The sequence below is a fragment of the Ovis aries genome, chromosome 14 (genome assembly GCF_016772045.2).
Source record: "Ovis aries strain OAR_USU_Benz2616 breed Rambouillet chromosome 14, ARS-UI_Ramb_v3.0, whole genome shotgun sequence".
Lineage (NCBI taxonomy): Eukaryota > Metazoa > Chordata > Mammalia > Artiodactyla > Bovidae > Ovis > Ovis aries.
Window position 1 is genome coordinate 25693234 of NC_056067.1, and position 26107 is coordinate 25719340.

A 26107-nucleotide genomic window follows, 5' to 3' on the forward strand; every position below is an offset into this window, starting at 1 on the left:
AGGGCCTGCGGTCACCACATGAACATCTGAGCTCCCTCCATCTGCACCAGGGTTGAGTGCTCTCAGTATTTGGCTGAGCACATAAAGTTGAATTCCCGCAACCTAAATGCACCTGGGATCCTCAAAAGGGACTTTGGGGGGAAGATGGGGGACAATGAGCCCTGGACTTGTATTCTGAAGGCCTGGCATCAGGTTTGGTGTTGCCAGTCTTTAGCCTTGAGTAAGCCTTTGAAGGAGACAGAACTCAGGTTCCGTATCCCGGCGAAAGATGTCACAGCCTTTGTCGCGGTGATCAGACAGGGTGCTTTGTTAACCTCTTACAACCATCCATCTGTTCAGTTAATACTGTCATTGTCTCAAATGAGTCTGAAGTGTCCCCTACACTGCCTGCAACAGTCCCGAAGCCACAGGATTACTACATCTGACTCAGTTTTGCCGTGGCGTCCACATCGTATTCTTGGTGGAGAGCCCGAATCCTTTGGAAAAAAAAAAAAAAAAAACCAGTCTCAGTACAGAGTGGCCTATAACAAAATCAAAGCAAAGATCTGTGTATTCTCTCTATGTGGAATTCCTGTGGTCTTTCTTTGTTTGGGTTGATACTTCTTAGATGACAAGTAAAATGTGAGATCAATCTTTAAAAGCCTGGCGTTAACTACTTAGTATATTTTCATTTTCTTAACTTTTAAAAAAACAGCTCAATTGGGATATAATTCATGTATGAAATAATGTATCAATTTAAAGTGTAGATTTGAGTGGCTTATAGTATATTCCCAGAGTTGTATAACCACCAGCTTGAGTATTTTTGAACATTTTCATCACCTCAGAAAGAAACCCTGGATCCATTAGACATCCTTTATTTTACCTCACCTCATTCCCATCCACCAACCATTCACTCACTCACTTTAGTCTCTCAGTCGTGTCTGACTCTTTGTGACTCCATGGACTGCAGCACGCCAGGCCTCCCTGTCCACCACCAACTCCCGGAGTCTACCCAAACTCACGTCCATTGAGTCAGTGATGCCATCCAACCATCTCATCCTCTGTAGTCCCCTTCTCTACCTGCCCTCAATCTTTCCCAGCATCAGGGTCTTTTAAAATGAGTCAGCTCTTTGCATGAGGTGGCCAAAGTATTGGAGTTTCAGCTTCAACATCAGTCCTTTCAATTAACACCCAGAACTGATCTCCTTTAGGATGGAATGGTTGGATCTTCTTGCAATCCAAGGGACTCTCAAGAGTCTTCTCCAACACCACAGTTCAAAAGCATCAGTTCTTTGGTGCTCAGCTTTCTTTATATCTATACAGTTTTCTCACGTCTCTACATGACTACCGGAAAAACCATAGCCTTGACTAGATGGACTTTTGTTGGCAAAGTAATGTCTCTGCTTTTTAATATATTGCCTAGGTTGGTCATCGAAGAAGGCAATGGCACCCTACTCCAGTACTCTTGCCTGGGAAATCCCATGGACGGAGGAGCCTGATAGGCTACCGTCCATGGGGTCGCAAAGAGTCAGACACGACTGAGCGACTTCACTTTCACTTTTCACTTTCATGCATTGGAGAAGGAAATGACAACCCACTCCAGTGTTCTTGCCTGGAGAATCCCAGGGACGGGGAGCCTGGTGGGCTGCCATCTATGGCGTCGCACAGAGTCGGACATGACTGATGTAACTTAGCAGCAGCAGCAGCAGCAGGTTGGTCATAACTTTTCTTCCAATGAGTAAGCATCTTTTAATTTCGTGGCCGCAGTCACCATCTGCAGTGATTTTGGAGCCCCCCAAAATAAAGTCTCCCTCTGTTTGCATTTTTTTCCCATCTGTTTGCCATGAAGTGACGGGACCAGATGCCGTGATCCTAGTTTCCTGAATGTTGAGTTTTAAGCCAACTGTTTCACTCTCCTCTTTCACTTTCATCAAGAGGCTCTTTAGCTTTTCTTCGCTTTCTGCCCTTAGGAAGGTGTCATCTGCATATATGAGGTTATTGATATTTCTCCTGGCAATCTTGATTCCAGCTTGTGTTTCATCCAGTCCAGCATTTCTCATGATGTACTCTGCATACAAGTTAAATAAGCAGGGTGACAATATACAGCCTTGACGTATTCCTTTCCCGATTTGGAACCAGTCTGTTGTTCCATGTCCAGTTCTAACGGTTGCTTCCTGACCTGCATATATATTTCTCAAGACACAGGTCAGGTGGTCTGGTATCCCCATCTCTTTCAGAATTTTCCACAGTTTATTGTGATCCACACAGTCAAAGGTTTTGGCATAGTCCATAAAGCAGAAATAAATGTTTTTCTGGAACTCTCTTACTTTTTCGGTGATCCAACGGATGTTGGCAATTTGATCTCTGGTTCCTCTGCCTTTTCTAAAACCAGCTTGAACATCTGGAAGTTCACGGTTCACATATTGCTGAAGCCTGGCTTGGAGAATTTTGAGCATTACTTTGCTAGGGTGTGCTGCTGCTGCTAAGTTGCTTCAGTTGTGTCCAGGTCTGTGCGACCCCATAGACGGCAGCCCACCAGGCTCCTCTGTCTCCGGGATTCTCCAGGCAAGAATACTGGAGTGGATTGCCATTTCCTTCTCCAGCTAGCATGTGAGATGAGTGCAATTGTGCAGTAGTTTGAGCATTCTTTGGCATTGCTTTTCTTGGGGATTGGGATGAAAACTGACCTTTTCCAATCCCATGGCCACTGCTGAGGCTTTCAAATTTGCTGGCATATTGAGTGCAGCACATTCACAGCATCATCTTTTAGGATTTGAAATAGCTCAACTGGAATTCCATCAGCTCCACTAGCTTTGTTTGTAGTGATGTTTCCTAAGGCCCACTTGACTTCACATTCCAGGATGTCTGGCTCTAGGGGAGTGATCACACCGTCATGATTATCTGGGTCGTGAAGATCTGTTTTGTACAGTTCTGTGTATTCTTGCCACCTCTTCTTTATGTCTTCTGCCTCTATTAGGTAACCACAGGTGACTACTAGTCAGCTTCGTGTCTCTGTGAATTGGCCTTTTCTCATAGGGTATTTCGGAGAAGGCAGTGAATGGCAAGCCACTCCAGTACTCTTGCCTAGAAAATCCCATGGACGGAGGAGCCTGGTAGGCTGCAGGCCATGGGGTCTCGAAGAGTCGGACACGACTGAAGTGACTTAGCAGCAGCAGCAGCATAGGGTCTTCCCAGGTGGCTCTAGTGGTAAACGACCTGCTTGCCAATCAGGAGACGTAAGAGGCTTGGGTTTGGTCCTTGGGTTGGGAAGATCCCCTGGTGGAGGGCATGACAACCGACTCCAGTATTCTTGCCTGGAGAATCCCATGGACAGAGGAGCTTGGTGAGTCCACTGGGTCACAAAGAGTCGGACCCAATTGGAGAGACTTAGCATGCCCACATGCTGCATTGCAGACATATTCTTTACCACTGAGCTACCAGGGAAGCCCTATATATATATATAGTACCTCTATGTTTAACATTTACAGAAACTGCCAAGCTGTTTTGCAAACCGGCTGCTCCATTTTACATTCCCATCGAAAATGTATGTGTGAGGGTTCCAATTTCTGTACATCTTCACCAACACTTGTTATTTTCAGGTGCTTTCTTCAATGCTTTGCAATAGGGGGGAAGTGGTATTGATTTGAATTTCTTTATGACTAACGACATTGAGCATCTTTTCATATGCTTTTTGGCTACATGTCTGTCTTTCCTGGAAAAATATCTATTCAAGACCTTCGCCCAATTTTTTTTTTTAGATTTATTTATTTAATTTATTTTTGGCTGCACTGGATCTTTGTTGCTGCATGGGCTTTCTCTGGTTGTGGCGAGCGTGGGTTACTCTTCAAGGATTTCTAGTTGCAATGGCTTCTCTTGTTACAGAGCACAGGCTCTAGGGGCATGAGCTTCAGTAGCTTCAGCATGTGGGCTCAGTAGTTGCTGAGTACGGACTCTAGAGCGCAGGCTCAGTAGTTGTGGTGCATAAGCGTAGCTGCCCCTCAGCACATGGAATCTTCCCGGACCAAGGATCAACCCCCTGTCCCCTCCACTGGCAGGAGGATTCTTATCCTCTGTACCACCAGGGAAGTTCCCTCCTTGAGTTTCTTTATCATCTTCATGATAGCTGCTTTGAAGACTTTGCCAAGCCCTTCTTCTGGATTCTCTGAAAAGCAGTTTAAGTTGCCTCTTTTTATCCCTGTGTGGATCACACGTCCTTGTTGCTTTCCTATCTCATAATTTTTCTTGCAAACTGGACATTTTAGATAATATCTTTTAGCAACAATATCTTGGTCTTATCGTTTTTGCTTCTTGCTTAGTGATTTGGCTGCACTATTCAGTAAAGTCTCCCTCTCCTGCTGTGAGTAGCCTCTGGTGTGGCTCCTCAGAGGGTACAGCCTTGCTCATGGAGTCTATCTCCCTACAACCAGGGTGATTTCAGCTGAGTTCTCTTTGACTCCTCCATCTTCCAGCTAAACCTCTCGATGGTCTGCCTCTATTGGTACCACACCTAGCTGTTAGCCTCCTTCATTACTAGCTGATGGCTCTACTGCCTTAACAACGTGAGACGTTAATTGCTCCACATTCTTGATCTAATTAACATCAGGCTCGATCACAGGGGCAAAGCATTGCCAGTCATTGAGGCTTGCTCTAACCACATATTTGTTGTTTCAACTCTTTGCGACCCCAAGGGCTGCAGCACGCCAAGCTTCCCTGTCCTTTACTATCTCCTGGAGTTTGCTCAAACTCATGTTCATTGAGTCAGTGATGCCATCCAACCATCTCATCCTCTGTCACCCCCTTCTCCTCCTGCTCTCAATCTTTCTCAGCATCAGGGTCTTTTCCAATGAGTCAGTTCTTCTCATCAGGTGGCCAAATTATTGGAACTTCAGCATCAGTCCTTCCAATGAGTATTCAGGGTTGATTCCTCTAGGAATGACAGACTTGATCTCCTTGAGTCCAAGAGACTCTCAGGAAGGCTCTTCTTAATTTTCTCTTTCTCTGGTTAAGTTAAAGATCTAACTGATCTACTTTTTGCTTGTTGCTACTTCTACTGGAACTATCAGATAGATCTTAACCACTCACCCCAAAGATCTCCACTGTTTTCCACAAAGTCCTTAGGCATGATATCCCCACACTGTTCCAAGTAAAGTTCATTTCTTAGGCCACATTCCGGAGCTCTTTGTTTCACACCCTCTCCCCTGCACCATTGCACCGGAGCTGGGCATGGGAACAATGGCCTGCCTTTCCCGTAGTTTCACCCTGCTCTTCAAGCAGGGTGCTGGATGAGATTGCAGTCCCTGCTCTTCTGAACATATCCCTCGTAGCTAGTGCTTAATGCTCTAGTTCTTACTTCATTATATTCATCTCAGGTATTCTCGAATCATCATCCTCACAAGAGTGTCCGCTGATGATTCTGAATATATCTTTAGGTCTCCCCACAGTTGTGTGTCATGCTAGACAGATAGTAGGTATGCACTGTATACCTCCTGACAAATTTTTACTGCATTCTGAAAACAAGTTAATAAAAAATTAATTTTATTAGGTTGTCTTAAACGGAATTAAAATAGCACTTCTCAAACCAGAAGAAGACAATCAATAACTGGGGAATCTTGTTACAAGCAGCTTCTGATTGGGTAGATGGCCTGAGAGTCTGCATTTTCACCCAGTTCCCAGGTGACGCCAGTGTCACAGGGTGGTGATTCTTTTGTGAAGCAAGGAATCAAAATAACACACTAGGTTAGGAAGAGTCAACATCATAAGAATGTTAGTTCTATTTAAGTTGATCTGTGAAATAACAGTATTCCAATGAAAATAACAAAAGTTTTTGGAAGGTTGAAATAAACTGACTCAAAAATTCTTTTGGAGAATGCATGTAAGAATTAAAGATTTTAAAATTTAAAAATAAAAACTAAAAAAAATTAAAAAAGAAACAAAAAACAAAAAACAAAAATTCTTTTGGAAAAATAGGAAAATTAAAATTCTTAATAAGGAGGAGACTAGCCCTACCAGATACTGAGACATGTCATGAGGTTACAGTATTTAAAACAAGGCCATTAAAAAAAAAAAGACCATGAATAGACTGGAAGATCAAAGAAAAAATATAAGCCAATTGATATAAGTACACATTAATACTGATGCATTTAATTTATGATAAAAGTGACATTGTAATAAAAGACAACAGATTATTCAGTTAGTAACAGTTAACTTGGAACTTATATGTAATGGTGAAATTAATCCAGTCATATCGTAAATTTAAATGTAAATAATAAAACCATTAAAGTCCTAAATTTATATAGTGGGAACATTTTTATTATGATCTTGGAATGGGGAAGACATTTAAAATGTAAAGCCCATAAACCATGAAATCAATAAAGTCAACTATATAAAAATAAAAAACTTTTCTGCATGACAAAAACCATCGTAAGTAAGGCCAAAAGATAAGTTACTGGGAAAATGTTGTATCTAACATCACAAGGAGCTAACTTTCTTAAAACATAAATGCATTTTAGAAATTAATAGGAAAATCTAACAAAAAGTAGGAAAAATAGGCCAAAGACTTAAACAGTTTACAAAAAAGCTAAAAGACCTCAAACATATTAAAAATGTTCCTCTTCACCCATAAGGGTCAGAAAAAGTAAAGCTACAATGAGGTACTATTTTTCCTCCATTAAACTAACAAAGGTGAAATAGTAAGATTGTGTTAAGAGAATAGGGAAAACAGGCAGTCTCAAACATTGCTGCAGAAGTATATTGGCTTGATCATTATAAGAGAAGGCAAGTCAGCACCGTAAATTGTGTACACTCACATGCTTAGGGCAGAGTTTCTCAACCTAGACACTACCGACATTTTGGGTCAGATAATTCTTTGTTGTGGGGTCTGTCCTGTGCATGGTAGGGTATTCAGTAGAATCCCTGACCTCAGCCTGCTAGATGCCAGTAGCACTCCCCTAACTATGACAAGCAAAAATGTCTCCAGGCATTGCCAAATGTCTCCTGCGGGGAAATAGCTTCTGGTTGAGAATCACTGCCTTAGAATAAGCAATTTCACTTTCAGTAGCTTATCCTACTGATATATTTGCATTTTTACAAAATAATGTATACCCCAAAGATTTGTAATCACAGCACTGTTTGTTGTAACAAGAGATGAAGAAGCTAAGTGACTGGGGTGGGGACTTGTTAAATTATGGTACATCCGTACAGTGGAAAATTATGCAGCTGTTGAAAAAGAGTAAATTCTTTATGTGCTGATACAGCAGATCCTTCAAGATTTATTGAGGGGGAGAAAAAAGTTGGATAAATAAAAGTGAATAAAGATCCCCATAAAGCAGCCTGTCAGGAGCGGTGTGCTCTGGAGTGGGTGCTCCTAGATCTCACTTGTTTAATCAAAGAGGAAAACCTTCCTTTGCTTTTGAAGTGAGTGCGTTCTCATTCTATTGGCTCCAACAACCCCAGGCAGGAGGACCCTTCTTGGGGCCCCACTCAAAAAGCTCAGCAAAGTGTCTAGCATAAGGAGCTGTCAGAACTTGAAGATCCAGCCCTCTTTCTTCCTGTCCTACAAAACCACCACTAAGGTTTTGGATTTTGGAATGGGTGATGGTGACTTCACGGCTTCTTCAGCTTCTCAAGTATGACAGGGCCGAAGATTATCTTGTACAGAGATTGTACCTCCCAGCTTCCCTACTTGGAGAGAAACAAGTGTGGAAATGGAGCAGCAGAAGTGCCTCTTCTATGATCTAGGAGAGATCTAAGCTGATGCTTCTGGAGAAATCTCTTAGAGATAAAAGCTGGCAGAGTTGAGACTGTATACTCAGCTAGAGACCAGCTTCATCCTAGATAAACTTCTTCACTGCAGAGTGTCTCCCCTGGAATGTTGCTGTTCATGGGGAGAAGATTTGAATCTATTTACCAACTACCTGGAGATTTGCTTGAGAAGCTTCTGCTGCTGCTGCTGCTAAGTCGCTTCAGTTGTGTCCGACTCTGTGCAACCCCATAGAAGGCAGCCCACCAGGCTCCCCCATCCCTGGGACTCTCCAGGCAAGAATACTGGAGTGGGTTGCCATTTCCTTCTCCAATGCATGAAAGTGAAAGGTGAAAGTGAAGTCGCTCAGTCGTGTCCGACTCTTAGCAACTCCATGGACTGCAGCCTACCAGGCTCCTCCATCCACGGGATTTTCCAGGCAAGAGTACTGGAGTGAGGAGAAGCTTCTGAGTCTCAGTTTTAAGATGGAGGAGAAAAGAAAAGGAGTAATCTTTAAGGAAGACTGATCAACAAGCACTAGTATTGCTGGGCTGTGCTTAGTCATTCAGTTGTGTCTGACTCTTTGTAATGCCATGGACTGTAGCCTGCCAGGCTCCTCTGTCCATGTGATTCTCCGGGCAAGAATACTGGAGTGGGTTGCCATGCCCTCCTCCAGGGGATTTTTCCATCCCAGGGGTCGAACCCAGGTCTCCCACATTGCAGGCGGATTCTTTACTGTCTGAGCCATCAGGGAAGCCTAAGGATACTGGAGTGGGTAGCCTATGCCTTCTTCTGGAGAACTTCCTGACACAGGAATCGAACCAGGATCTCCTGCATTGCGGATGGGTTCTTTTACCAGTTGAGCTACTGAGGAAGCCCAGAATATTATTGAAGCCAATAAATGCCTCCTTGGTGCCTAGGGCAGGTGAAACAGTGCCATCCACTGGCCGGTTCCCCACACCACAAGATGTCTCCAGGTGGCACATTTGCTGAGTTTATTATTTCAAAGTATCCAGTGATCCCAGATTTAATATGAGGCGCCCCCAGAGATGCCAGTTCCTTTTAGGAGAATTTTATATATTCTACTTTTGTTTTTCCCCACATTTCTACTTTATTGTACTAAAACCAAATTAGTTCCAAAAAGGGAACAGATTATTTGGCTCTTGCCTTACTCATCGGCTTGCAGACATGTTTATATTGCTGAAGGGGGGTATTGAATTGATACAACTTTGTATGATAATTATTCTTAAAATTTACTGAGAGCTACTGTGTACCATACCCTGTGCTAAGAGCTGACAGCCACTTAAGAGTTTCATTGGATTCTCATGACCACTATGCAGGTTATCTGATTAGTCTTGTTTTCTAGATGAGGAAACTAAGGCTCAAAGCAGATATTCACAACCATCTACTTTAACATTGAGAAAGTCTGGAATTTGGTAGCAGGTGTTTGAGAGTGATAAAATTTGTGAGATTTCTGTGCAAATCACTTAATATTTCCGAGTCTCAGATAGTGATTCCTTCCTACCTCCTGGGATCATTGAGAACTGAAAGGAGTTGTGTATGTGAAGGTGCTTGATAAACTGTAGACTTTATTATAGTTCTAAACAATGATTTATATCCCTTCATTAATAATCTTCCTGTTATTGTATTTTTAAAAAGGGAATATAATTGGCTACTCTTTGGGTCAAAAAAATAAATACAGAGATTTCTATCCATGCAAACGTATCAAGATTGCCAGGAGAAATATCAACAACCTCAGATATGCAGATAACACCACCCTTAAGGCAGAAAGCGAAGAAAAACTAAAGAGCCTCTTGATGAAAGTGAAAGAGGAGAGTGAAACAGTTGGCTTAAAACTCAACATTCAGAAAACTAAGATCATGGCATCCGGTCCCATCACTTCATGGCAAATAGGTGGGGAAACAGTGGAAACAGTGTCAGACTATTTTTTGTTAGTGGGGGGCTCCAAAATCACTGCAGATGGTGACTGCGGCCATGAAATTAAAAGATGCTTGCTCCTTGGGAGAAAAGCTATGACCAACATAGACAGCATATAAAAAGCAGAGATATTACTTTGCCAACAAAGGTCCATCTAGTCAAAGCTATGGTCTTTCCAGTAGTCATGTACGGATGTGAGAACTGGACCACAAAGAGAGCTGAGCACCGAAGAATCGATGCTTTTGAACTGTGGTGTTGGAGAAGACTCTAAAGAGTCCATTGGACTGCAAGGAGATCCAACCAGTCCATCCTAAAGGAGATCAGTTCTGGGTGTTCAACGGAAGGACTGATGTTGAAGCTGAAACTCCAATAGTTTGGCCACCTGATGTGAAGAACTGACTCATTGGAAAAGACCCTGATGCTGGGCAAGATTGAAGGCGGGAGGAGAAGAGGATGACAAAGGATGAGATGGTTGGATGGCATCACTGACTCAATGGACATGAGTTTGAGCGAGCTCTGGGAGTTGGTGATGGACAGGGAAGCCTGGCGTACTGCAGTCCATGGGGTTGCAAAGATTCGGACACTACTGAGCAACTGAGCTGAACTGAGAGATTTCTTGAAGGATCCAGGAAACCTAAAAGCAGTATATGCTTCTTGGAAGGGGACTTGTGCGGCTGGGGACAGGGGTAGGATGGGAGCTTGTCATTGTGTACTTTTATACCATTTGGATTGAATATGTTGCCTATTCAAAACAATTGCTAAAAGGACAATGCTAATTCAAAATCCACTCAAAAAAGGACTAGTTTTACTGTATAATAATTTAAAAAAATAAAATTTAAAAAGACAGATTCCTCAAAAAAACAGAATAACCATGTGATCCAGCAAGTTGTCTTCGAGGTATATACCCCAAATAATTTGGAAGCAGGAATTTGAACAACAGGTATTTGTATACCCAGGTTTGTAGTAGCATTATTTACAATAGCCGAAATGTAGAAGCAATTCAAATGTCCATTGACAGATGGGTGAATAACCAAAATGAGCTGTACATACATGTAACAGAATTTTATTCATCCTTAGAAAAGAAAAAATTTTGACATGTTACAAAATGGATGAACTCTGAAGACATTTACACTAAGTGAAATTAGACAGTCATGCAGGGGCAACTATTGTATAATTCCACTTATATCTGGAGTAGTCAGATTCATAGAGAATGGGGGAAGGAACCCCCTAGCAGTCCAAGGAACTAAGCTTACTTAAGCCACACAGTGAGACCAAAAAAAATTTTTTTTTAATTCATACAGACATAAAATAGGATGGTAGTTGTCAGGGCCAGTTAGGGAAGGGTATGGGAAGGTTAGTGTTTAATAGATACCGAGATTCAGTTGGGGAAAATGAAAAACTTCTGCAGACAGATTGTGATGAAGGCTGCAAACCAATTCGAGTATACTGAATGCCACAGAGCTGTACATTTTTAAATGGTTAAAACGGGCAATTTTATGTTATATATATTTTGCAAAAAAAAAAAAAAAAGCCCCTAAGCAATCAAAAGTAAAGCACATTCCTTAATAAAGGAAGGAAAGGAAAAAGGAAAAAAGGAAGGGAGGAAGAAAGACTGTGTAGACTGAATTTAGTGTTTCTGAACTGGACAAACATGTCAGGATCTGTAAAAAGTCAGAATCTTGTGATTTCACCCGCTCCTTTGAAAATGTAAACGTTATTTTTAGAACAACATTGAAAGTAGGGGGAGTTGCCAGGGCCAGTAAGTCCCAGGAGGCTGGAACTGCCAAGGGAGCCCCACAGTCTAATTGGTCCCTTCCCCCACCCAGGACCGGGCCAAGGCCCTGGCTCTGAACATGCAGCTCCGGAAGCAGCTGTCTGAGTTCCGAGCTCCACAGGTGATGATGTACATCCGGGAGAAGATCCGCAATGGGGACCTGGAGAAGACCATCAGGATGTGGGAGAGGAAAGTGGAGATCGCAGAGGTGAGCCCCAAGACCCCTCAATGTCTTATGCACTGCCCCCCATCTTTTGTTTAGGATTTTGTTTTCTGAGCTAAGAATGCAGGTGTTTGGATGTGTAATGTCTGAGAAATCTCAGTCATTGCTTCAATGCTTCAATGTTTACACCAAAATAAAAGATGACTTCTTGAAAAAAGTTTTTCCTTAAAGCTCCTTTTTCTTGTTAAAGACAGGGCCTTTTCAGGTTATCAGGAAGACACTCTGTAGCAATAGTGTTTTTACTTGCTTATTTTCTTATTGAATTCTGGAAGCTTCTGAGTCCCTCTCCCCACCGTGGATAATTAAGTGATTGCTATTTAATACATGGATAAGCCAGGTTTTTAAAAAATGAGATAATAATGGATTTTAATATCACTCAGAACCTGATTCCATGCATTTACAGTTGACATGGGTCTTTCCGTTGACTAAGTCCGCAGCCTTTTCATACGGTACAGTGTGCCCGGAAGCCCCTTTGCCCATTGTGAGCTGTGGAGAAGAAAAAGGAAAAGTGCAAATGAAACGCTGCCGTCTAAAAAAAAGACAAAAGGGAAGCACTGAGACTGCCACAGGCCAGGTTGCACACACGGGACACTAGAGACATCCTTAGAGCAGTGCAAAAACCCAGTCTTGGAAGCTCTGGCATGTAAACCCCAGGTGCATTTTCCAGGGTGCTTCTTTCTGCCTTTCCCGGGGTCACTTGGCAGCAGGATAATAAACTAGGGTCCAAACATGGGCCCATCACATCTGGGGCCAAGAAGTAGCAGAGAATCACAGCAGGAGCCTGCAACTTCCCACCTCACGGAACAGAAACAATGAAACTTCCGATGCCCCAAGGTGGCCGGTGGCCACCGCTGGCACGCAGACACTGCGCCCAACACAAGGTCATCCTTGCCACCACAGGGCTAGATGCGGGTACGATTGGTACAATCCGTTTGTCTCAAATGACCGTCTCTCCCCTCCCCCTTTCTCCTTTTGTAGATGTCCTTGAAAGGCTACCGCAAAGCTTGGAATAAGATGAAAAACACCAATGAGCAGTTGCAGGCAATTTCCGGCCCTGGGAAATAGCCAGGAGGAAGCTACCGCTGCCGACCAAAAAGTGATCCATTAAAGTTATTAGCTCCTGTCTAAGTCATGGGGTCCGCTCACTGTTCCCTGCGCTGGCTGGGGTCCCCAACTCTCCAGCCAGGCTGCCAGTCACCTCCCAGGCCACCTCAGCCCCCTAGGGAAGTGTTTTCACAGCCTGGCCCCGGGAACCCGTGAACACTGAAAGAACCACAGGGCACTCTAATGGTTTGACACTTGTTAGCCCACGTTTAGTTCACAAGCACACACGAAAGCGACCGTCCCGCTCGCGGGAGTGGGGCTAGAGGAGAGGGAGCCGGCCCAAGTCTGAGAGCGGGCCTGTCCACGGCCGCCCAGCTGCGCGACTCTCAAAAAGAGACACCGAAACAGCATGGTGAATGCCTGGCACTCAGCGTTCTGAGCTTCCTCTTCGGTTTGGAGGGCTAGCTCCTAGACGAACATCCCATTGCCAAAGAAAACGAGCGCAAAGAAAAAGTAAGGTAATTTCTTGGGGCTGATGTAACCTGGTCTGGCCTGAAGGGGGCGCATGCGCCATGAACTCCCCACCGTAGTAGTCATAGTACATGGGCTGGATGGCCATCTCAGAGCTGCCTGGCTCCCTCCGCCCCTTTTCCCCGAAGTCTAGACTCATTTGAGTGCCATTGTCTGGCAGTGAACGCGTGGAAAGCACGGTGGACCTTTCTTGTCCTTGGAAGGATAGTCGGGGCCACGCAAGCTGGCTCAGCCTAGCCTGTTTCCTCTGTGTCACGAGATCACGTGATGAGTATCTGGGTAAAGGGCTGGGGTTCTCCCAGTGATGGAAGGAAGACAGGGGAGAGCTGGTCTTCCTGGTTTTGGACGTGATCCAGTCGCTGTAGTCTTCCACCCTGATGTACAGGAACAGGCCCGGGCATTTCTCCCCTCCTTGGGACAGGATTCCTCTCAGCACCCACAGGCTCATTTCCTTCAGCTGGCACATCATTGGGTTTCCCGGGTCCCCCTGTGATAGAGGACAGAAGGCTTCAGGTCTTAGGAAACAAACTCGTTCTCTCTCTCTCTCTCTTTGTAAAAAATATGTCCTAGTGCTATTTACTCTCTGTTCTAGAAAAGTTTTACACTATTCTGGCCTGTTCTAGCTGGTTCTCACTAGAAATGAGGTAAATTATAAGATACTGTTTCTCATCTAGGCCACTGTCCCCACAAATTCCAACAAGATGACTTTTCCTTTTATCATACAAATTGAAGGCTCCTGCAGTTTGCCTGTAGCTTCCTGGTTCCCATTTCATTTTCTTGCCCCTTTCTAGGACTTTGAATAAACCCACCCTCTCTGTGGTTTCTCACTCCTCAGATGTTATTTTGTTCCTTTCTGGCCTGGAATGGGCCCATTTTCCCCCTTCTCTTCTCTGTTTTGTTTAGATTTAAGCTGCTCACACCCACCCGCAGTCCAGCCAGGGTCAGAGTCAGACTTGTGGGGGAGCATATGCCACCAGGCGGGACTCAGATTTATCAGCCTGGCAACTGTCAGCCAGGCACCCTGCCCCCGCCATCCCCATCCAAGACTCTAGAGAGCTGTCCTCCTGGCTTCGGGAGCTCTGCCCTGCAGACCTGATCTCCCTTCAGGTGAGTGGGCAGGAGCCTGACACACCTGGCTGGAGATGTAACCCTGGCAGGTTACCTAATTCTCTGAGCTAAACTGGGGACTCAGTCCACCTCTGTAACACCAGCAGAAGTCCTAGCACAGTGTCTGACCTACAGGATGCACTCAGTAAACAGTTAGCTGCTATTACCCTGGTGTCGAGAAAAAGCCATCGTTTTTACATGAAAAACTGAGAAATGTGGAAAAAGAAACAAGGCAGCAACTAGGAATAATTTATCTTAACTGTCCTCTCCCGCCCCCATCCCCCAAGCCTCCTCTTAAAGGAATACCTGCTCCCCAGCCCTGGCCATGGTCCATCTTGGTCCAGGCGGGAGTGGTTTTCTCATCCAAGGCTGGGCGATTACACTTCACTCTCACTATTTGGACTGAGGCATGGGGGAGGGGGCTTACAGTTGACAATGGCAAACAATCTGAACAGATTGAACCATGAGAGTCAGAGAGGCGCAAAAGTGGTCACGTCAGTCCCTGCCCATCCCCAGGCCTCGGTGCCTGAGCCTTCTTGTGTGTCTATACGTTTGCAGCCTCTTTCACCTGAACCCTCCTTTTTCTGAGGAAGCCATGCCAGAACAGAAATGAACAGGAGAAGGCAAGAGCCACTCCGCAAGCAGGACCAGGGGAGGCACGCTCGGCAAGGCTGCCATAATTCCCTGGTTGTCTCACGGCCACACACACGTGAGGATAACATTCTAGATTTCATTCTGTGCCTCTCATCAGATGGAACGGGGTGCTTGAGTGTGGAACTCTTCATTTTTCAGCTTTTCACACTCTACTGTTTTCATCCCTTGCTGCCAAACAGCAGAAGGTAGAAACTTCATCCCAGAGCTCTGGCCAGTCCTCCTGGGACTGGTGAACAGGCTGTTTCATCTGCACCCTGTTGTGTCTGCCTGGGGCACAGAGGGTATCTGGCCAAGCATGGAGTAATCACTGTGTTCACCAGACCCACTTCCAGTTTGTTTTAACTGTGCTTTTACAGCTTGAGGAAGAAAAGGAATGCAATTCAGGACAAATCGTTTGACAAATGATTATGTGGTCGCCATCCCTGGCTCTTGGGTGGTTTTGCAAGCTGCTGTTCCACTCAGGTGTAGAGTACGCTGCTTTTTCTCTTCTCCATAACCTGTAAGGCTGAGACCTCTGCAGCTCACGCAATGGAGACAAAAAGTACCAGCTGCTCCTCTGGAGCAGTCTCACCTCATCTCCTGGGGGAGCGACCCTTTCATTGGGCGATCCTCAACTCAACATTCAGCAAAAGCCCTAACAGTTTGGGAAGAAGGAGGGGTGAATTCAGAGTGATTCTGCTTTTGTTGGATCTCTGGGGACTCATTAGAGCAGACACTGAAAAGTGAAAGTGAAAGTCGCTCAATTGTGTCCCACTCTTTGAGACCCCATGGACTATACAGTCCATGGAGTTCTCCAGGCCAGAATACTGGAGTGGGTAGCCTTTCCCTTCTCCAGCAGATCTTCCCGACCCAGGAATTGAAGCGGGTCTCCTGCATTGCAGCTGGATTCTTTACCAACTGAGCTATCTGAGAAGCCCAGAGCAAACACTGAACCTGGGTGAATTATTCTACATGTGAGAAGTGTGGTTTTGAGGACCCCTCGACACTAGAACACAATTCCTGGGACTCTAGCTAGACAAGGCACTGTTTTTTTGTTTTTTGTTTTTTTTTCTGATGGTCTGAGACAGTTTGTAAGCATAATTCTAAAAAGCAAAGGACTGTCTACAGGTGTGCTTCCGTTAAAAACCAATCTGAATTTTGTGGGTGGTTTAAAGAAGTGATCATTTAAACTGTAAGTAGTTTGTGTGTGCTGTGTACTAAGTCATTTCAGTCGTGTCTGACTCTTTGCAATCCCATGGACTGTAGCCCACCAGGTTTCTCTGTCTGTGGGGATTCTCCAGGCAAGAATGCTGGAGTGGGTTGCCATGTCCTCCTCTAGGGGATCTTCTTGACCCAGGGATCAAACTGGAGTTTCCTGCATTACAGCGGATTGTTTACCGCAGAACCACTGGGGAAGCCTGAAAGAAGTTTACCATATTCCTATGCATCTAAGAGTCTCTTAAAACTCCCTATCTTTGAAATGGAATGTGTCTTTTAATCAGTTGATTCCAGAATTTCCATGCACTTTTCTTCCAGCATTTTTTCCTTCTCAATGTTACATAAAAAATAGTGTGCTCTACAACTGATAGCATCTAGATCTGATGAAGTGTGGCTCTAGATCGATGGAGTGGCTAATGGCAGGATTTTGTTAAGTAGCTACATCTTCTTCTGCATTTTAACACATTCTCTAAGAAGTTGCTACAATCCCGCATCTGACAGAGCTCAGTACAATGTTGGTTCAGTTGCTCAGTCGGGTCCGACTCTTTGTGACCCCATGGACTACATTGCAGTACAATGTAGAACACTCGATAAATGTTAAACCAGCTTTGGAAGGGCAAACTTATTGTCTGATGAAAGGCAGTCATGCTTTTGCAATGCTTTTTCATGCTTTTGCAATGAAATGACTTTGAGAAAGAATTGTCCACATCTAAGTATTTTTTCCCCTTTCTCTTAAAAAAACTTTCCCTTAGCCCTCTGAAAAAATTTTCCCACTGGGGAATCCTGAAGACTATTTTGAGAAAAGTGGTTGATGGAATAGAGGAGGGAAACTTTGTCGGGAAGTCTGGCAGACCTGGGTTCTCGTCTTTAATGTGTATTAACTGTGTGGCCCTGGTAAGCCACGCTTTTCCCAGGTACAGATACGAGGGCCATGGACAGGTGTTTGTGAATTCTGTGCATTTCCCTGAGGCAGTAGAACAGCCCACATCCAGGTAGAGGGCAGGTCTTCTTATCGGAAAAAAGAAACCCCGTGACTGATGAGCAATAGCATCAGTCTAGGTTCCAAAGGAGCCAAATAGAGTGAGCCTGTGCTGTAAGCACACTCAACACATATCCCCATGTGTGGCTGGGTCTCATTCTTTCAAACTTTTAGCTCATGAAAAATCATGTTACTTAGCCATGCTTAGTATTTCACACCGACAATGGTGACTGGTTAGTCCGTTCAGCAGATGGTTATTGAGCTTTTTATTATTATTTTATTTTTAATTCTGTATTTCTTCTTATTATTATGGAGTTATTGAGCTTATTTGCCAAGTGCTGCTCATCCTAGAGATATCTGTGAATCCCAAGTGACAGTCCCTGACCACACGCAGCTCACCATCCAGCCAGGGGGCATCCCCAACCCTCCCCATGAAGTAACCTCTGCTTACTCTCAGCTTCTGTTCCACCATGTTCTTACCAGGCAGACGGCGTCAGTCTCCATCTCTAGGTGGTTGCCACATCCTGTTTTCTGCCCTATGTGTAAGGGACACGAGTCAATGTCTTTCACGGAGATTTTCCTCAGGATACTCATTGTCATGTGATTTCCTGTCTGGACCATGCAACAGAGAGCGCAAGAATTATTAACAGGGAGACACCCCCCAGGCCAGCTCAACTAGAGCTCACATATCCAGATGGGAGTCAGCAAGGAATGTTCTCGTAAACCCCCTTTCCCTCACAGAAATCACAACCTGTGTCTGGCTTCCTACTGAAGACTACCTTTGCGAAAGCAAACGGCCTGAATGTGAAAGCAGGCAGAGAACGTTTACCCTTTCTTTGCTTTTCCTTGTTTGCTTCCCAAGAGTCAGAGAAAACAAGGATGGCTCAGAGAAGAGGACTGAAAGCTCTGGTCCAGGGAATGATGTCCCCTCGCCCCTCAGTAACCCTGCAGTCATTTCAGGCGTTCACTACCCATGTATGTCCAATTTTGGTGTAAGGATAAAAGAAAAAGGACCAAATGTAAAAAGTGACCTCAAAGAGGGCAAGCGCTGGGAATCCTGACTGGTTCAGTGGGGGTTGCAGCCCAACTCCAGAACCTCAGGCCACCTGAATTATAGAGCTAAGCCCTGGAATGGTTCATCCTGGTCACCCACACCGCTGGCACACACACAGCCTCCTCTAGGAGAAGGAAGCCATTAACTGCAGATGTGGGGTTCCATCCTGCCACCCAGCAGTTCAGCAGGAGTGGCGGCCTGTTCAGCTTTCTGCCGAGGAAGCAGATGGGTCGGACCAGGCTGTTGAACTGCATCGCCGTGTCTGTCTTCAGGAGGGCTATGTTGTTTCTCATTGTCTTATTGTCGAAGTCCTCATGGATGATTATGGTGTTGATAGGATACTCTTCATGAGCAATCAGTTTTGCATCCATCTTAGCTATACCAATTATAGCCACAGCATCCTTCCTGGAGAGAGAGAACAAGGAGGTCTTGAGAAGCTGAGGCACTGAGGAAGCTTCACACTTCCCTGTTTTCATGTTTATTGATTTTTTGGCTCCATCCAACTCCTCTTCCTAGGGCTATTTTTTACTCACCTTTTTGAACCATGTCCCCAGGAAATTTGTTTTTCATTTTATTGAAGTGTAGTTGATTTACAATGTTGTATTAGTTTCTGGTATACAGAAAAGTGATTCCATTTATATATATATTGTATATAATATTTTATATATTATATACATGAAATATATTTCATAGATTATATATGAAATACATGAAACATTCATAGATTATATATGAAATATATTTCATACATATAAATGTATTCCATATATTATATACAATATATTACAATAATATATTTTATTTTTCGTATTCTTTTCCATTATGACTTATCACAAGATATTGAATATAGTTCCCTACACTATACAGTAAGACCTTGTCATTTATCAATTTTATAATAGTTTGTCAGGAAATCATTTCTGAACCCCTATGCTTGTGCCATCATCCTTTGAAGATTCTTCTATCTTACAAGCATATAGCCTACCACCTGAAGATAATCTGGTATGTTATGGCTGATTATCTTTCTTCTGCTGCTGCTGCTAAGTCACTTCAGTCGTGTCCGACTCTGTGCGACCCCATAGACAGCAGCCCACCAAGCTCCCCCGTCCCTGGGATTCTCCAGGCAAGACCACTGGAGTGGGTTGCCATTTCCTTCTCCAATGCATGAAAGTGAAAAGTGAAAGTGAAGTCGTGTCCTACTCTTAGCGGCCTCATGGACTGCAGCCTACCAGTTTCCTCCGTCCATGAGATTTTCCAGGCAAGAGTACTGGAGTGGGGTGCCATTGCCTTCTCTGATCTTTCTTCTATGCTTATTTATTTATGGGTCTAAAATTAAAATGAAAGAAAAACTTTTAAAGCCATAGGTTGGAGTAATAATGTAAACCCTGGCAATAATCAAATGGTGTAACAAAAACTGAAAAGAAAGCAGGGGTGGGTTGTATAACCAATTTTCTCACCTTTCATGGGAGTCTAAACTGTTATTTATTTACAGCTAATATATGAAATAACAAAAGTGTGCAGACATTAAAGTACATAAATAACCTATTAACATTGAGTGGTTGTGAGGCGAGAAGGAAAGAGTGAAAAGATAGGAATTCTGGCATCAACCATGGGAGAGTTTTGAGAGGATGATCCAGAGAGAAACAGAAGACTTGGGTATTTTCCATGAAATTGTAACTCTAAGACGAACACATTTGTAAGAAAACAAATTCAAGCTTTCCAAATCTGTTAGAAGAGACCTATGAAACAAAGCCATATAACGAAAACAGAAAGCCAGAAAAACAGAAGACATAATCTAAAAACAAAAAGCAGGAGTCTTATTCTGAATATCAAAGCAGAAGAGCATGCAACAAGACAAAGAAAGGCTTCTCGTGGTGATAAGGAATTCGATCTACAATGAAGAATTTATTGCAACACGCGACACAATATTCGTGAATTAAATTCCAGGAAATAGAAGGAGAAAAAGCCAGGAGTTTGTAATTTGCCTTGGTCAGCCCAGGAAAGATCAAGTAGACTCCATGCTCCAATTTTATATATTAAATTATATTCCAAGGACAGAGGGGAACTTTTAGATTTACTTATGGAAAATAGTCACATGGACCACGTAGTAGACCACGAAGACAACATGAATGAATTCCTTAATAGATCACCTTGCCGTCTAACTCAAAATTAAATCATGCTGGAAAACAAAGCAAAGCATCCTATCGCCTGGATATTTTTAAATGGTCTTTAATAAAACCCAGAGTCAAAAAGGAAATCAACCGAACCAGCAGATCAGATAGAAAATAGCAGTAATGAATACACTACGTAGAAAACAACCTCTCTGGAGGGCAATATGTATAGCACATATAGTGGTTTTTTTTTTTTTAAATCTGGTTTAATAGAATGTCCATTTACCGTAAACCATTTGGAGAATACGGAGAAGTTCAAAGAAGAAAACAGGAATCACGGGTGCTCTGAGCATCCAGAGATGGGCACTCTTCAAGTGTTTGTGTATTTCCTTCAAGCCTTTTCTCTCTGTGCGTATATTTGTGGCAGTCTCATGGTTGGGAAGATTCCCTGGAGAAGGAAATGGCAACCCACTCCAGTACTCTTGCCTTGAAAATCCCATGGACAGAGAAGCTTGGTGCAGGCTACTGTCCTTGCGGTCGCAAAGAGTTGGGCATGACTGAGCGACTTCACTTTCTTTCTTTCACTTTCATGGTTAAGGTCTGAGGTTTAAGTGTTTTAAACTTATCCTAAGCTAGTGGAGGTGATAGAATTCCAGTTGAGCTATTTCAAATCCTGAAAGATGATGCTGTGAAAGTGCTACACTCAATATGCCAGCAAATTTGGAAAACTCAGCAGTGGCCACAGGACTGGAAAAGGTCAGTTTTCATTCCAATCCCCAAGAAAAGCAATGCCAAAGAATGCTCAAACTACTACACAATTGCACTCATCTCACATGTTAATAAAGCAATGCTCAAAATTCTCCAAGCCAGGCTTAAGCAGTACGTGATCTGTGAACTTCCAGATGTTCAAGCTGATTTTAGAAAAGGCAAAAGAACCAGAGATCAAATTGCCAACATCTGCTGGATCATGGAAAAAGCAAGAAAGTTCCAGAAAAAACATGTATTTCTGCTTTATTGACTATGCCAAAGCCTTTGACTGTGTGGATCACAATAAACTGTGGAAAATTCTGAAAGAGATGGGAATACCAGAGCACCTGACCTACCTCTTGAGAAACCTATATGCAGGTCAGGAAGCAACAGTTAGAACTGGACATGGAACAACAGAGTGGTTCCAAATAGGAAAAGGAGTATGTCAAGGATGTATATTGTCACCCTGATTATTTAACTTCTATGCAGAGTACATCATGAGAAACGCTGGGCTGGAAGAAACAGAAGCTGGAATCAAGATTGCCAGGAGAAATATCAATAACCTCAGATATGCAGATGACACCACCCTTATGGCAGAAAGTGAAGAGGAACTAAAAGCCTCTTGATGAAAGTGAAAGAAGAGAGTGAAAAAGTTGGCTTAAAGCTCAACATTCAGAACATGAAGATCATGGCATCTGGTCCCATCACTTTATGGGAAATCGATGGGGAAACAGTGGAAACAGTGTCAGACTTTATTTTTTGGGGCTCCACCACTGTAGATGGTGACTGCAGCCATGAAATTAAAAGACACTTACTCCTTGGAAGGAAAGTTATGACCAACCTAGATGGCGTATTCAAAAGCAGAGATATCACTTTGCCAACAAAGGTCCGTCTAGTCAAGGCTATGGTTTTTCCTGTGGTCATATATGGATGTGAGAGTTGGACTGTGAAGAAAGCTGAGCGCCGAAGAATTGATGCTTTTGAACTGTGGTGTTGGAGAAGACTCTTGAGAGTCCCTTGGACTGCAAGGAGATCCAACCAGTCCATCCTAAAGGAGATCAGTCCTGGGTGTTCTTGGAAGGAATGATGCTAAAGCTGAAACTCCAGTACTTTGGCCACCTCATGTGAAGAGTTGACTCATTGGAAAAGACTCTGATGCTGGGAGGGATTGGGGGCAGGAGGAGAAGGGGACGACAGAAGGTGAGATGGCTGGATGGCATCACTGACTTGATGGACATGAGTTTGAGTGAACTCCGGGAGTTGGTGATGGACAGGGAGGCCTGGCGTGCTGCGATTCATGGGATCGCAAAGAGTCGGACACGACTGAGCGGCTGAACTGAACTATCAGTTCCCTTAACAAGACTCCTTGTTAGGACTCTTATCAGTTCCCTTAACAAGATAAGCAGTAAGGACCTCTAGTGTCAAGAGTCAGTGCCTTTGTGATTGTAGTACATAAAGCGGGAGCCAATATCCTTCCTACAGAGGATGGCGAGTGCATCCTTTCATTCCACAGCGGTGCAGCTGTTAGTCCTTACCACAGAGAAGACACAGACTGCCCCGACCTTGGCAGCTGGTGGTTTTAGGACCCCCAAGCTCACGGCAAGCCCTGAGCTGGTAAAAAAAAAAAAAAGCCGTGTTGCCCTGACACCAGGAATCCACCTTCCAGGCTTCCCCAAGCAGAGTAGGAAGCAGAGTCCCCCGGGGCCCGCCCCGCCTCGGTGGGCTGTGTCAGCTCCAAAGCTGGGGTACTGGCCTGTTCTGAAAGGTGGACGCGATGCTGAGGATCCAGAACTCACTGAGGATGCTGCCGAAAGTCAGGTGGGTGTACTGGGAATCCTGCAGCGACACCACCCACGGGAACTCCTGCTCTTCGACCAAACCCTCCTCGGAAGTGACCGCAATGTTGCTTTTCTGGATGCCGCAACCTGGAGGGGGTGTGCAGGGGCCTGACTGCCGGGCAAGCAGCTGGAGGCCTGTGGCCGCCACTACCACTGCCACATCCGACCTCAGGACCTGCTTGCTCTCCTGCCATTTCCCCCACTTTTTCTGGCTCGCCATAACCATACTACCCTCGTTTATTTTCCTAGGAGTCTTCTTCCCCATCAAAGACCCTTGGTGACATCTTTGAATCTGAAAATGTTAGGCTAGCGATGATCACTCTCATCTATTGCAAGCTTAGCACTCGGCAGATTTGTTGTTTGTTTAGTTGTTAAGTTGGGGCCAACTCTTTGTGACCCCATGGACTGTAGCCCGCTAGGCTCCTCTATCCACGGGACTTTTCCAGGCAAGAATACTAGAATGGGTTGCCATTTCCTTCTCCAGGGGATCTTCCTGACCCAGGGATTGAACCTACATCTGCATTAGCAGGCAGATTCTTTACCACTGGGGGCTTCCAGGTGGCTCAGTGAAAAAGAATTCCCTTCCTTTTCCACCAGGGAAGTCCCACTTAGCTTATCCTAAGCTATTTATCTGAAATCTTTCATATATATCAGCAGTTCTTAAAGTGTAGTCTGGGATCTTTGGGAGTCCTCAAGACCCTTTCTGGGGTCTGCCAGATTAAAACTATTATCTGGACACTGTGTCCCAAGTCCAGTTGGCCCCTATGCATTGGGACTTGGGGAGAGCCACTCACCTCTCTGGGCTTCAGTTTCCTTTTACGAGAGGTGGGGTAACACACACCTCTCACAAGAGGAGAGGTGTGTCCCCATGACTGATAATGCTGAGCTCAATGGATGACGGCATTACCCACCCCCACTGCTCTGGTAGCCACTACGTGAGTACCCAGCGTGTGTTTCTAAGTTGGTGGTCCTGGGCCCTGGCATGTCACGTGGTGGGTAGCACCAGCTAACAAGTTCAGGTCATTGGTGGCTTCCTTTTCATCCATTCATCTAACTACACACGCAGCCCTGCCGAGTTAGGGACTGGGCTGACGGGACAGATTTCAGGGTCCTGTCCCTACCCCAGGGGAGGTCCCAATGCATGAGGGAGACAGACATGCTGAAGAGTGACAGTGTACAGAGAGATCTGTGACACAAGAGACTGTCCCCAGAGTACACAGAAGAGGGGACATGGACTTTGCCCAGACCATGAAGTCTGGGAGGGCTTCCTGCAGGAGGTGACCTTTGAGGTGAGCACCAGTGGCAGAGCCTTTCCAAACCGTGATGCTGGAGTTGACTGAATATTCAGTGCAGTCATTAAAGGACCACTCCATGCCAGGGCACCATGTGATCAGATTCACATTTCTGTGAGCTGACACTTGGAGACTTTGCTGGAACAGTGACAGAGCCGGTCGTTAGCAGGATGATGGCTGCAAGGCCATCAGGTGCTTCAGGGTCACCAGAGATAGGAATTCTGGTTTGTTTGTTTTTCCACAGGATATTGGCCATCTGTGGTGAGGAAGGCATAAACAACCCGTCCTCATGCAGCAAGAAGCTATATGTGTGTGATGACTTTTACCTTTTCAAAGTTCTAGTTGGCTGATTCATTCATTCATGACCTTATAAAATCCTTGAAAGGCCAGGATATAATGAGGAAATCTGTCCCAGAGATGAAATGTTGGCCCCAGGTCACTTGCTTGAGGCTTTTTAAGAGGGGCGGAGAGGTCCTTTCTGTGTTTTGCCTCCTGGCTTCCCTGGTGGCTGAGAGGTTAAAGCGCCTGCCTCCAATGCAGGAGACCTGGGTTCGAACCCTGGGTTGGGAAGATCCCCTGGAGAAGGAAATGGCAACCCACTCCAGTATTCTTGCCTGGAGAATCCCATGGACGGAGGAGCCTTTTAGGCTACAGTCCACGGGGTTGCAAAGAGTCGGACACAACTGAGCGACTTCACCTTCACCTCCTTGGCCTGCAAGGAGGTGGAGGAGGCCAGGAAGGTAAGTTGGTCTGCTTGGTGTGTGTGTACGTGTACACGGGGAGCTCTCTCATGTCTCCTATTTAACTCCAGGAAGACAGGAGAGAGCCAGCTGGGGTGGCAGGAGCTGGCACAGAGACTGCTTTCGTCAGGTGCCCCACCATCTACCCCGTTCCAGGCTGGAATCTATAACCTGGGGATCAGGGAGGTGACTGCAGCTGCCACTTATGCCAGGCAGCCTCTAAGGCACCTCCCTGCCCCTGGGCCCAGCCCTGCAGCTGGGGATCAGTTTAGAGGTAATGTTAAAAGTTTAAGGATAAAGGCCTTCATCTGAAGCTGAAATAGAAACACTTAGAAGGCCTGGTTCCCAAGTGCATAAGACACATCTTGCCCTCCCCTTACTCGCCCCCCAACTCTGGCTCAGGAAGGATGGAGCCTGGAGGATATGTCCTGGGGAGAGCAGGGGCAGGGGCGGTGAGTGGGAAGCCAGGAGCTTATGTCAACCCTCTCTGCCCCCCAGGAGGCCCTCTCTGTAGCCTAAACTTTATTTTCCTGACCAGACTGTCACCAAGGACTAGTCTTGACACCAGGCTGCTCAAGTCCAGTGTCCTACATCCACCCACCATGTTCCATTTCTTCCCCTGGTTCCCTCCACCAACTCATGCTGCCCAGAGCAAGGCGGTGTGACTCACCCGCCCCCGAGTCCCTCTCTGGACTTTAAAAGGACAGTTTCCTTTTCTGGGATGATTCCCCCTGCCACGTCACACGGTCAGCTAAAGTCGTGACGGAAGAGCAAAGAGTGCACACTCACTGGCAGATGCGTGGGAGACATAGAGCAGGAGCAGGAGCGCCCTTCTCATCGCTGCCATCCCCAGAGACGGCCGCGGCAGACACCATGGGCAGCTGTGAACACAGAAGTGCCGAGCGCCTGGCCTTTTCCTCTTCTCCCCAAGGTGGTGACGTCCCCCACTCCCACCCCCATATCGGAGTCCCTGTCCCTTGCCTTTCCACCCACAAAACTTCCGAGACACGGGAATCAGACCTGTCAGGTCCCTGTTCTTTGGTTCCGAGCAGTAAAGAGGCCAGGACCAGCTGCCCAGCCCCGATCTTCAGCCAGTGACTCGTAAGATGGCCCAAGGAGAGGAGGCAGCCACGCTGGTTGGTTTTCTGCACAACCCAGCCAGGG

At 45.2% G+C, this 26107-nt stretch overlaps 2 protein-coding genes and 1 non-coding gene across 3 annotated transcripts in view; 2 read left to right on the forward strand and 1 right to left on the reverse strand.

Moving 5' to 3' along the window:
* CCDC113 (coiled-coil domain containing 113) overlaps nt 1-12780 on the forward strand; it is a 31718-nt gene extending 18938 nt beyond the window's left edge. The window contains exons 8-9 of the mRNA XM_012189846.4: nt 11482-11637; nt 12631-12780. Coding sequence (XP_012045236.3) covers nt 11482-11637; nt 12631-12717 — 243 coding nt within the window. The 3' untranslated portion in view covers nt 12718-12780. The remainder of the gene's footprint in view (nt 1-11481; nt 11638-12630) is intronic.
* Nucleotides 6876-25882, reverse strand: PRSS54 (serine protease 54). The gene is made up of 6 exons (XM_027977897.3): nt 25733-25882; nt 22827-22998; nt 18365-18623; nt 17645-17776; nt 13413-13714; nt 6876-12138 (listed from the first exon to the last, which is right to left on the reverse strand). The coding sequence occupies exons 1-6, from the start codon at nt 25788-25790 to the stop codon at nt 12078-12080; spliced, it is 984 nt and encodes a 327-aa protein (XP_027833698.3). The 5' UTR covers nt 25791-25882; the 3' UTR covers nt 6876-12077.
* On the forward strand, nt 24702-24773 carry TRNAW-CCA (transfer RNA tryptophan (anticodon CCA)). The gene has a single exon. It is a non-coding gene; the product is annotated as a tRNA-Trp (tRNA).
* Nucleotides 25883-26107: the final 225 nt, after the last annotated feature.